General features: G+C 37.4%; 1 protein-coding gene across 1 annotated transcript in view; it reads right to left on the reverse strand.

Annotated features, from left to right (window-relative positions):
- The window catches only part of LOC148043642 (VPS10 domain-containing receptor SorCS1-like), a 596751-nt gene that overhangs the window by 194480 nt on the left and 389174 nt on the right, over positions 1-13097 (reverse strand). The window contains exon 4 of the mRNA XM_087726087.1: positions 7846-8004. Within this exon, the coding sequence (XP_087582213.1) occupies positions 7846-8004 (159 nt within the window). The remainder of the gene's footprint in view (positions 1-7845; positions 8005-13097) is intronic.

Here is a 13097-nt window from a genome sequence, read left to right on the forward strand (position 1 = left end):
GAGCACAGATTGAATTAACATCTCAAAATCTTGTCTTCTGTGGAATCCCCTATTTTTCCCATTTTATTTTTTCCCAGTATTATGGGAAAATGTGTGACAACTATTTATCTTTGTACAGATAATTTGTATCCCTAGTTATTCTAAACTGCATTTGTACCATAATATTACATACCTCTATAATTTCATGTTTGTTATTCTAGAGATGTATAGAGTATGGGCATGAAATAGTTTGAACTATGAATGTCATCAATCAAAGGTTGATGACATTTCCACTATTATATTACTTTGAGCTGAGACACTAAAAGGAATGAGATTTTTAAGAGATCTTGCATTTATTTCCAAAGATCCATGCAGGAGAATTATTCATTAGTTGTCACCAATTTAAAGATCGTGAAAAGGGGCAGAAGGAGAGAACAATTTGAAAGAGGTGAAAAATGTCACATGGAGGTATAGAATTATTATGTAGAGATTTTGTGTACCAATATAGCACTCTAAATTGACTGGTGTATTTCTTATGAGACCTACCCTCTGGTTTTGAAGTGGGTCTTCATCTTAAATTTAGAGGGAAGCCACTTGGATGTTCTTTGAAAAACGTAAGAAATAAGATTAGGAAAAAGGAGTTTCAAAGTAAAGAGTTCACAATTATATTACTAAGCACAGATAGACATGCAAACATGGTCCTTTTTTGAGAAGGAAAGATGGCTAAATGATTTTAGGTGAATCACTAAGCACTGTTTTTTAGTTCTAGTCAAATGAAGTTTAAAAAAAAAATCTATCCACCAACCTGAATTGGACCAGGATGGTAGATTTCAGATCATAAGTGTTCATTTAAGTGCATGTGTACACATGAGTATGTTTGTGTGTATTTCCTTCCATTTTTTGTCCTGTTTTATTAAACAAATAAAGGTTAAAAATATAATTGATGAAGTCTTTTGAAAGCAGTATAAAGATGTGTCTGTATGTGATCAATTTGAAGGTGTAGCAGTAGAAAGTACATATTTATTTTAAATAAATCACTGATTTAAAACAAATTATCTTTGATTTTTAAGTGGTAAGCAAGTGGGCAATGATGGCAAAAGTTCCTGTAAGAGATTGTTGCACATTTAATGTACTTATTCAAGGTATCTTGGGAGCATTCACCAACTAAACCTCAGGGTAATTTTCTCAGTTTTCACACATTTCTACAGGCAAACTCTCTTGTGGCAGTTCTTTAGTTCCATCAGGTGAATAATGCAGCCATGAAGGTATTCCGGTTATTATCATCATCTCCTTCCCCAGCTTGGAGCAATACCAATATTACAAAAAAGACACTGAAATAACTTTTTCAGATTGTGTGATGATGCTCTAGTACCTTATAATTTGACAAAAAAATGAATATACTGTAGTGTACTAAACTATGATTTCATATTTCTCATGCTAGGATTTTGGTAACTTATTTTAGGCAAGTTTTTTTTAATGAGAAAGAATTTTTAAAATATGATAGTATTTTTTTAAAAAACAATACATTGTAATGAGAACAATGACATAGAAAACTGCTAAATTTAATTTGATTTGAAATGACATAAGTACATACCAAAAACTATATAAACTGTAGACACAACTATAAATATATAGTCAGAACCAAATAAACATGACAGTAACCCTAAAGAAAATTAAAAAGGAAAGAAGAAAAAAGAGAAAGGGAAAATGAAAAAAAAAACTTTTCTAGAGTTTTTAATTAATAACAATATAGTGTGATATATAGTATATTCAATTATCAAACAATGAGTTAAATATTAGTATGTACATTGTAACACTAGCTCCAACTTTCTTGGCTTATGCACAGCAGTGTGCTAATAAATGTATAACAACCAGCATTGCTGGCTTCACTGCTGCCACACCATGAGCTGTTATCAGCTGACTGGCATGCTAGGCATTGTGGTTTATTTCTGCTCTCAATCAGCACTCACACTTTCACAAACTAGTTCTTATAAAACTGTATGAACCCACTCTAGCATGCACACTACTGCTCATACTGCTACTAGTACTGGTAGCAATAGCAACCCCTCTTTGAGAGAGATGAGGGGTTGAAAAATGTGAAAAAATAAACAAATGAATTAAAACTAGTATCTATTCCACTATGATGGAATCCAATACCCGTGGAATTTGATCAAAGGGACTGTTTAATCTTTCTAAACCTATAATGCAGTGTAACATTTCAGTAAGTACGATGATCCATCTTGCTTTCAGAGCTTCATCTAAGCAACAATCTGATCAGGATACTTTTTTAAAAAAAGAATACTTTTTGGATAATAAAAGCAGTACATAAGAAAACAGAGCATAGCAATTATTGTTATTTCTGTTTGAAAGCTTATTCCAGTTCATTTAACTAAGGATTTAAAATTATGTCATTATGTCAATCAAGATTCTCAATCATCCAGATAGAGTTGTCTAGAAGTTGAGTCATGGCAACTGGACTTATTTTTCTTTTTGGTTTGAAATGTTTCACTGCTTATAAAAGTAGTTTTGTCGGTCTGAGCAAGTTGATTAGGGAAATCCTTGACCTCTCAGCGGCTTTCGATACCATCGACCATGGTATCCTTCTGCGACGACTGCGGGAGGTGGGAGTGGGAGGCACTGTTTTACGGTGGTTCTCCTCCTACCTCTCGGACAGGTCGCAGTCGGTGTTGGTCGGGGGGCAGAGATCGTCCCTGAGGCCCCTAACATGTGGGGTGCCGCAGGGCTCGGTCTTATCCCCCCTACTATTTAACATATACATGAAACCGCTGGGCGAGATCATTCGGAGGCACGGGATAAAATACCACCAATATGCGGACGATACGCAGCTGTATCTGTCCGCCCCGTGCCAACTCAATGAAGCGGTGGATGTGATGAACCAGGGTCTAGAGGCCGTTAAGAACTGGATGAGCGCTAACAAACTGGTACTCAACCCGGACAAGACCGAGTGGCTGTTGTGCTTCCCTCCCAATAATTTGGCTAATGTACCAACGCTTAGGCTGGGGGGTCAAATTTTATACCCCTCAGATAGGGTCCGCAACTTAGGGGTCCTCCTGGACCCACAGCTGACTTTTGACCACCAGCTGTCAGCTGTGACCAGGGGGGCATTTGCCCAGGTTCGCCTGGTCCGCCAGTTGCGGCCCTACCTAGACCGGGAGGCTCTCACAACAGTCACTCGAGCCCTTGTGATCTCTAGGCTGGAATACTGCAATGGGCTCTACATGGGGTTGCCCTTGAAGTGCATCCGGCGACTACAGTTAGTCCAGAATGCAGCCGCACGAGTGATAGTGGGCGCACCGCGGTTCGCCCACGTTACACCCGTCCTCCGCGAGCTGCACTGGCTACCTTTTGGTCTCCGGGTGCGCTTCAGGGTACTGATGACCACCTTTAAAGCACTCCATGGTAGTGGATCTGGGTACTTGAGAGACCGCCTTCTGCCGATCACCTCCCTTCGACCAATTAGATCGCACAGACTGGGCCTCCTCCGAATCCCATCTGCCAGTCAATGCCGACTGGCGACCACACGGAGGAGAGCCTTTTCTGTTGCAGCTCCGACCCTGTGGAACGATCTCCCCGTTGAGATCCGTACCCTCACCACCATCCAGACCTTCCGCGCAGCCCTCAAGATCTGGTTCTCCCAGCAGGCCTGGGGATAGGTTCCCAATTCACCCGCCCGAGTGTTTGATTGCTGAACGAAAGTTGTGTTTTTACTACTTTTCTTTGTTCACATTTTTTTTTTGACACTGCACCCCCCTCCCTTGTGATTGTAAGCCGCCCTGAGTCCCCTCAGGGAAAAGGGCGGCCTATAAATCTCAATAAATTTTAAAAAAAAATTTAAAAATTTAAATCCCATGTGCTAGTTAATAATAGTTAGGCCATCTACTATTATTGCCATTTCCTTTGTTAGTTAGCCCTGTCCTTCCAATACTCAATAGGTTAAAAATTAACTAATGCAGAAAATGAAAATCCAAGCAACCAGTCAAGTTGCACAAAAGCCATTAATATGATTCACTGGGTGTCTGAGTTCTTATTCATTTATTCTTGATGGGGACCACTGATATTGACCAAGCCTTCTAATAGTTCTCTAAACAAAAGAAAAGATTACTTAAAATGTACTGAAATTAACAGTCCAACCACTTGTTTTTCTTTCCTGTCATGCCATTTTAATTTTTCAAACAAAACAAAAGAAATAACTATTACACCATCATTAATGTGTTTAGGCAAAGCTACTTCTAATCAATGTTCTCTAACATGATTCTCTTTTCTTACACAAGTATTTTGTGAAATGACAAGTACTTGATATCCACAAATTGAAAAGATATTAGCTGTTTGGATAATTTCTTCAAAATCTTTAATTTATATATCAAGATATTTGAAGAAAATAAGTACTATAATTCTATATCAGATAACATTCCAGGGATAGGCAATTGTGTTCAGCAGTAGCCATTGGGTCCCCCCCCCCACACTTATTTATGATTTCCAAGGACCAAGGGGAACATGTCCAGTGACATTGAATGTGGGGAGTCAAGCAATGTACTATACAACCAAGTGAAATATAATAAAGGTATTTTCTCTTCTAATATTGTTTTATTTTCCTTTTCCAGAGAATAAAGGTGGTGCACAATTGTAAAATAGGGTATAAAATATGAAATAAACATATATTTCAATATATATATATTGAATATAACAATAAAATTATATCAGCATCATTAAAATGATCAGATACATATATCTACCGATATCCACACATGCACACATGATGAAGGTAAAATCAAACTTTATGTATTGATATTCTTTTTAAGAGTAAAACAAGTGAATATCTACTAGATCCAGAGGGAAATTTTCACACTATTCATACAGTTTAGACATTAATGGCTGTGTGTTGCATTATTTTGAGAGCACAAAAGTTCACATATGACATCATTTGTGTTTTTAATAATCATATATTTCATTTCTCTATCCTGACATAGTTCTTCATATAAAAGCCCTTTTGCCTTCAATTGGTCAGCAAATGGTGACCATTTGGCTATACTGTTTATGTTTAATCTGGCTCAGTGGTGGGATTCAGCCAGTTCATAGCACTTCGAGAGAACCGGTTGTTAACTTTCTGAGTAGCTTGGCAAACTGGTTGTTGGAAGAAATCATTAGGACAGAGAACTGGTTGTTAAATTACCTGAATCCCACCACTGATCTAGCTATACAATAATTTATATTTCTTCCCCTTTATCTGCCTATAATGAAATTTAGGTACAATTCAAGGGTACTATTTCCCCCCTTAAACTTAGGTGAAATAGACCAAACAAACTGAGTGACTTCAGATAGTACTTTGGCAGGTTCGTAGCCATCTCTTGCTTATTTCTCAGTGATAGTCAGACGTTAACTTTGAACCTGGCAGCTCATTATCAGCTGAAATCTAATAATGTTCTTCTGGAATTTGTTTAATCATTTTTATAGATTAAAAACATATGTACTTATCACAGCCACCGCCATAACATGGCAAATTGTACAAGGCTACAAAGTAGAGGAACTGATTTTTTCCCCCATGTAAGCAAATGAAAGTAGCAAGGGGCCAATTCTATGGTTATTATCGACAGAACTTGGGCAGACTGAAAGTATTTGATAGAATAATTGGAAAAACACTTCCATGGGATATCTATGGAACAAGGCTTTATGAAAACTAATGTATAAATTCCCAATGGTGTTTCTGTGACATTAATGGTGAATTTCTATGTTTTCAGTTTTGATGCTGTTCAAAAGATGGACCACTCACAGAGTAAAGAACAACATAAAAACAAGGACATACAATACTCGAACCTGAATAATTATAAGGTGATTACAAGATAATTGCAAGATGGTAATACAGACAATTATCTTCTAAAGATATAAAACATTACAAATAGGAGAATCTCAACCCAAACCTGGAGAGGTTTTCAAGGTCTTACAGAATACCATCAGATGGGAGCCATAAGGATCTCAGGAAAGCCCTCATTCCACAATCTTGTAAAACACAAGAGTGTAAACACAATCTTGTAAAACACAGGGCTGATTTTTGTAATGGAATATATGTTTCTTTTGTTATTAGTAAAAATATTCAAAATTAATATGTTTACTTTGACATTTTTGTTTCCTTTGGTAATTTTGTCCCATCCCATTCTTTTAATCTCTCTTTTCAACGTTGAACTCTGTCATATTTATAAAATATCTGAGTCATTTGCTGAAAATGTGAGTATTTCTTTTATTTTTGTCCTAGCAAAATTGTTCATAAACCTTATTTGGGGAGAAAGGGATAGAAATAAATTTAATACTTGGAGACAGGCAATTTGAATAGTGCCTGCTAAATGATATATATGTATTTTTCTTTAAATAAAGTCAATTTGTTCATGCTCAGGATATTTTGCCCTGCTTTGTGACAGAAAGCTAAAATTGTTTTTAGGGATACTTTAAGAATGTGGTGTCTCAAAAATCTAGTAGAATTGACTTGATTTAAATCTTCTAGAGTAAACTAATTCAGTTAACCGCCAGGATTTGTACTTATGAATATTAAAATATTTTGGATGATACTGATGATCTGTTGTGCATGCTTTAAATATGTTGAATCAAATATCATGATACATTAGCTTACATGATTTTATTAAATGATCTAAAGACATGCAGAACTAAATGTCTACATTACCTACAAATGCATGTGAATTCTTTCCCATTTTGTCAGAAAAAGAAGCCAGGTACAAAACTGTTCCCTAACCAATCTGTGGCTTAAGGAAATAGCATCTAAGAATAAAGACAGTCTGGGATAACCATCACCTGGAGGGTAAAACAAATATTTGTTGCTAACTAATGTTCACTGCTGCTTTCTTATCATTCGAATTCACCTGCCTAGTGGCCTGTTCATTGGCCTAATGGCCAGTCATTTGACATTCTCCCATCCACCTGTTGTATCTACCCTCTATAAACAACATAATGCAGGTATCTCACTTACAAAAAAAATTCAGAGCAGGAATGGACAATCTATGGCCACCTAGAGACGGCATTTAATATGTTTTGGAACCAAAAGGAAGAGTGATGAAGTAAAGTGGCTGAAATCAGGATTTTCTTGCTCTTGTCATTTTTCTAGGAAGGATTTTGGAGTTTTATTTTTTATATTTCATAAATCCTCATAGTTTATGGAGTTTTTCCTGCCAAGTGCTTGAAATTGTAATTGGGTGCGTTTCCCTTCCCAAAATCATAAGAAACCCTGCTCTCAAATCATGGTTAAAGAAAAGGGGGGCGGCGAGTAGGGAGCAATATAGGAATATTGCTTGCCATTCCAGTGCTGCGGGTTGCCTACTTCTGTGTTAAAAGATAGGCATTTAATATGATATACTTTATGTAAAGTTGTGTAGCACCTATCCTGCAAAGACATATTGAGCAAAGCATAAACCAACTTCCATGATTACTCTAGGGCTTCTTAAATTAATGAGGAATTGACCAGGTAAGAGTCTCTGGAATGATGAGTTGCCTTGATTTCCAGAGCTTTATGCCTATTCCAATTTGAATGTGACACAAGAGGAAAATAATTAAATACATGAATGGATACTAACCGCATTAATTTAATTAGATGTAGAAGTTAAAGAAATTAAAACAGGTTTAATTCTTTTTCTTGTCCATCTTCTACTTTTCAGACTTACAAATCTAATGTACTCATCAATATATAAATTGAGCCCTTGGTTATTTTAGGGAGCAATTAGAGGAGGTAAATGTCAGGTATATCCTTTGAATCTGCTGTCTTTCCTGATATGCTGGCTGTTAACTGACACTTTATTCTGTCCAATAATAGATTTGGTCCTAGCAGAGCATAAAAGTAATACTAACCTTCTGATCCTGACTGTATGCCAAAATCCAGTCCTCCTGCTTGGGATGAAAGAGCATGCTATGGATGTAGAAGTTCAGCCGGTATTTTTGATAGGTGGCTCCTTCATCAGAACTGATCAGCAGGCTGCTTTCAATCTCAGGATCCGTAAGCAACATAATCTGTACAGATAAAAAAAGAGAGAACTGGAATTTGAAACAAGAGAAAGGTAAAACAAACAATCTGAAATGTCTAGAAAAATCACTGCTGTGAAATATTATTTAAATGGGCTCTATTTAGCTGTACACAGCCATCTAAATGTAGACAAAGCAAAGATGGTCTTCTAAATGGAAATGGATTCAACAGGGTGTCAAACTTGACCCCACTGTGGGCTCTATTGGGATATTGTTTGTCCTTGGGGACCCAGGGTGGGCCTGGCCTGGCCATCAAAGCTGCCTGGGTGGATGGGGTCAGGGTTGGCCAGGGCTGGGGTGGCACAGGCTGGTGCCTCTATGTCTCCAGGAAGTCACCACAGAACAACTCTGGGCCTATCACGGGCTGGATTCGGCCCACAGGCTGTGTATTTGACATGGCTGGGATAGAGAAACAACATTCTACTTAACTAATCCAAGTATTTCTGTAACAGTCTACACAAAGACACATATACCTTTTATTTTTGATTGTGTGCGATACTATATTTTTTAAATGTATATTATGAGTTATATTTAAGTGCCCCATTTCTTTTCTGTTGAAAGCTGTGGAAGCATGGATTTCCCTGACAAAAGTCCACAGTCATTAATAGAGTGATGGTAAACAGAGGCAGTGTCACGGCTCCTTCACTTAATAACCAAGAAAGAAACTCAACTCCAGTTTGCAGAATTAAGAGTACTTTTACTGATTATAAGTAATGAGAAGCTAAGCAAAGCTGGATCTGAGCAAAAGCGTGCAAAAGCATTAGATATCAATACATGATTCATTCCCCTCCCCTTGGTACCCCAGTCCATAGTCCAATTGTATATCTCCACAGCTGTCAGGTGGGAGACATCTTCAAAAATCATCATCAGGTTGGTATGCCAGACAGTTGGCCTTGGCGGGAAACTCCCCTCCTTCCACATGCGGAAACGAATGGTGAGAACAACTCCCAATTAACAGTCCTCCTGTACAGATTATTTCCCTCACCCAAATACCATGCCCTCCCTCCCCATTTCAATGGCAGCTGAAAAGCAAGCAGCAAAACAGAGGCTGATAGGCAGCAACTGAGGACAAGAAGGGCCAAAAGAGGCAAAAAAGTGAGAAACACTCTCTCTTCCTCTGGCATTTCCTTTGATCATTATCACATTAAATGCAAGACAAAAGAAGGAAAAGACTAGAGAATGTCATTCAAATCATAGCACAGAATTCACAGAAAGGATAAAAGCCTGAAGGTAACTTCAAGTGCCAAGAAGTATAAAAGCCTTTTCTATCCAATTCTGAAAATTTTGAATCAGCACATGAGTTTCCATTGTGATATTAAGGCAAGCCCTACATATATTATCAGTGATTCCTTTTGCTTTAATTTAAAGATGCAATTTAATTTAAATTGTATCACATTCTACCACTCCCCCATATATTGGTCCCTATACTATCATTCTTTCCACAGGAACCTTTATTTTGCACCATAAGATAAAGAAAAAAATTACATTACCTCTGGAAAGTTATAAAAATTTAAACTTTTTCCTTAAAGAAATAAATCAGAATCTTTCATAGATATCCCAGGTAATAAGCACTGCTGTACCCAGAACTCTTGAAATAAAGGGATTCACATAAAAGCTTCTACTTTCACTATAGTATTCAGCCATTACTAGGGTGACCAGACGTCATCAAAGATATAAACGCTGTCTTCCAAGATGGAGGCACTTTACCTTCCGTTTGAATCTTATTAAATAATTCTCTAAGAGGTTCTACCATTTCTAACTGTAAATTTTTATAGTAAACCGCTGTCAAACCGTCTGTACCTGGTGCTTTCCCTAACTTTAATTGCTTAATTACCTGCAAAATTTCCCCCGAGGTTATTGGTTGATTCAATTTTTGCCTGTGATCTTCTCTAACTGAAAGTATTTTCTCTTTATCTAAATATTTGTCTATATCTAGACCATTAATTTTATCCCCTTTATACAATTCTGTAAAAAATTCCCGAAATACCTTTTGAATCTCTTCCTGTTGAAACACCTCCTTCCCTCTGTAAATCAGTTTAGATATATTTCGAGTTTTCCTTTTTTTCCTAATCTGATAAGCTAACCATCTGCCAGGTTTGTTTGCGTTACAAAAGGTATTGTGTTTTGCATATAATAAATTAGTAGCTACCTGGTCAGAGATCAACATGTCAAATTGAGATTTTAATATGGTGATAGCTTCCTTAACCTTTGTATCGCCTGGATTCATTGTTAGCTCCAACTCTTTTCTCTTAATGTCCTCTTCCAGTTCTGTTTGTTTTAACCCTTGTTTATATCTATGTGTTTTATTTATATTCATCAGCACTCCTCTCATATACGCTTTGCTTGCATCCCATACGAATTCCATAGATGTACCCTTATTCATATTCAAAACGAAATATTCAGATAACAATTTTTTACAATCATTAATATACTTTTCATATCTAAATAAGTTTTCATTCAATCTCCAAGACCTTCTTGCCTCCACTACCCTTCCCAACTCCATCCAAACTTGGTTATGGTCCGAAAGGACCCTAGCCGCAATCTTTGTCTTCTTGACCCTGGAAAGCAAATCATTAGTGGTTAGTATAAAATCAATCCTTGAAAGGGATTGATGCCTATCAGAGAAGAAAGTGAAATCATGTTCCTCTGCATTTCTTTCTCGCCAAATATCTCTCAATTCAAAGTCATCCATGATGTCAAAAAAAGGTTTGGGTAACTGCTCGCATCTTAGTATTTGGGCGAGAAGTCTTCTTATCTCTCTTAGTGTCTCACACCATTCCAATCACCCAATAGTATACAGGAACTATAGTCCCACTGTACTAATTTAGCATGAAGATTTCTATAGAATCCATCTTGCTGTTGATTAGGGGCATAAATTCCCAAAAGTAATGTCTTTTTCCTTCTACGATTAGGTCTAAAGCGATATATCTTCCGAAGGGATCTGCTTCAATTAATTAAGCTTTCATGTCTTTTCTTAAGTATACAACTATACCATTCTTCTTTTCCATAGCAGAAGCTACAAAATGTTGACCAAGTTTTGAGTTAATCAAATATTTTTGATCATTTGATTTGATATGAGTTTCTTTCAAACAAATTATGTCATTCTTAAACTGTTTGAGATAGTGAAATATTTTCTTTCTCTTCTGTGGGGAATTCAATCCATTGACATTCCATGTTAAAATCTTAGTTGTCACCTTTGGTTGGCTGAAGCATTTTTAGAGCTTCCTGCATGGCCTGTTTAACCTTAGGCCTAGCTCCTCCCACTGCTTCCAGACTTGTTATTGTAGCTCCTTGATCGATGGCCGGTGATTGTTGATGTTGTTGCTTTTTAGCTTGTTTCTCCATTCGTCTAGTAATCATGCGACTAGGTCTTTGTTCCATAACACCTTGCGCTTCTAGAAGAGAGAGATGCTCCATCTTATCTGGTGGTTGTGTAGTTTGCTGCCTGTCATGTCCTTCTTGTGGTCTTTCTCCAGGTCCAGATGATGCAGGATATCCAGCCTTCAAAATATTATGATAAAAATCTTGGGCTTTCCATACAGAGTTGAGGCGATATCTTTGCCTATCAAATGTAAGTATAATGCCAAATGGTGTGTCCCATCTATACTGTATCTGACGATTTCTGAGTTCTTTGACTAAAAAAGCGTAGTCTCTCCTGGCTCTTAACATTTGAGGTGGTATCTCTTTCAAAACAATCAGGTCTTGACCGCCAGTTTGAAGCTTAGTGTTATAAGACTCTTGTAGTACCATATTTCTAAGCTCTCTTGTAGTGAAGTATATAACGATGTTTTGAGGAAGCTGCTTCTGCTTTGCCACCCAAGAGTTCATGCGATAAACTTTGTCGATTTGCCAGTCGAGGTTGGTCCCTGGTCTTCCCACCAGGCGGTCAAAGGCTTCTGATAGAATCTGTTTCAGGTTCTCCTGTTTCTCCTCACACAGCCCCTTACTCTTAATGCGAACTCCATTTGTCTATACTGTATCATAATAATTTCTTTTTCAGCATTTTCCACTTTTTGTTCCACCGCCTCTGTTTTCAATGTCAAGTTGGTATTGGCCTCATTAAGATCCTCTAGACTATCTTCAATTCCGGAAACATGTTCTGTCAATACAGTTACAAGTCTCAGCATTTCATCTTCAAGTTTAACAACCCTGGCATCAATTTTCTCATACAACTCCTGTTTAAGTCCTTTTATTTCACCTTTAATTTCCTCTTTTATTTCTTTTATTTCCTCTTTTCCCTCCTGTTTTATCTCCTGTTTTATCTCCTCTTTAAGATCTCTAAGTTTATCTTCCATTTTAATTGTCTGTGCGTTAAGAGCCACACTTAGTTCACTCAAGAAGAATTCTTTCGTTAACAAATCCCCAGCAGGGGGCGTAGGGAGCGGAGGCTGCAACCTTGTGCCAGGCCCTGGGATGTGCCCCTGGGAATAGAGGGCGACGGTTTCAAATTAGGATTTGGTTTTGAGGCCATTCCAAAATTTATCTTCCAGAAATTAATAAAACTCTGCTGCCTGACTATGCAGCTATAAGTAAAGATGCTGAATTTCTCCCTTTACTTTGAAATTTGAGGCTTGGCAAAACTTTCAGAAAATAAGCATTGTAACAAGACAGTTCAGCAGATTCATCACCATTTAAGTTCCAGATAAGCAAGATTAATGAGAGAATGGAATCTTGTAAAATGAAACTAATTAGAAAGCTTCTGCTGGCCGATTGTAAAACAGGTGATAAGGACGCTCCTTTGAAATTTTAGAGTTCTGTAGCATTTAGCAAAAAGTTTAAGAAGATAATCATTATTACCGGAGAATCTAGCCTGCTCGGCGCCATTTTAAAAGCCTCTAAGTAAATAGATTTTCAGAGGAAGATCTTGTAAAAAGAGGAAGCTAAAATCTTGGTAAACAATTAATTTCCATGTAGACGGATTCAGCTCGTGATAAAATCAAATAAATCAAAGCTTTGAACTGAGTGGGGGAGACCTTACTTTGTACCGCACAAGGCAGTTTGAAGTTCCCAGCACGGACGCCGTTCTGCTTTGGGCTGGCCCCCCTCTCTCTGCAGGCACAAAAGCTGCAAAAATCGAAGGG

This window comes from Thamnophis sirtalis, unplaced genomic scaffold (assembly GCF_051295495.1).
Source record: "Thamnophis sirtalis isolate CommonGarterSnake01/CBP01778 unplaced genomic scaffold, rThaSir2_p1.2 scaffold_11, whole genome shotgun sequence".
Classification (NCBI taxonomy): Eukaryota; Metazoa; Chordata; class Lepidosauria; order Squamata; family Natricidae; genus Thamnophis; species Thamnophis sirtalis.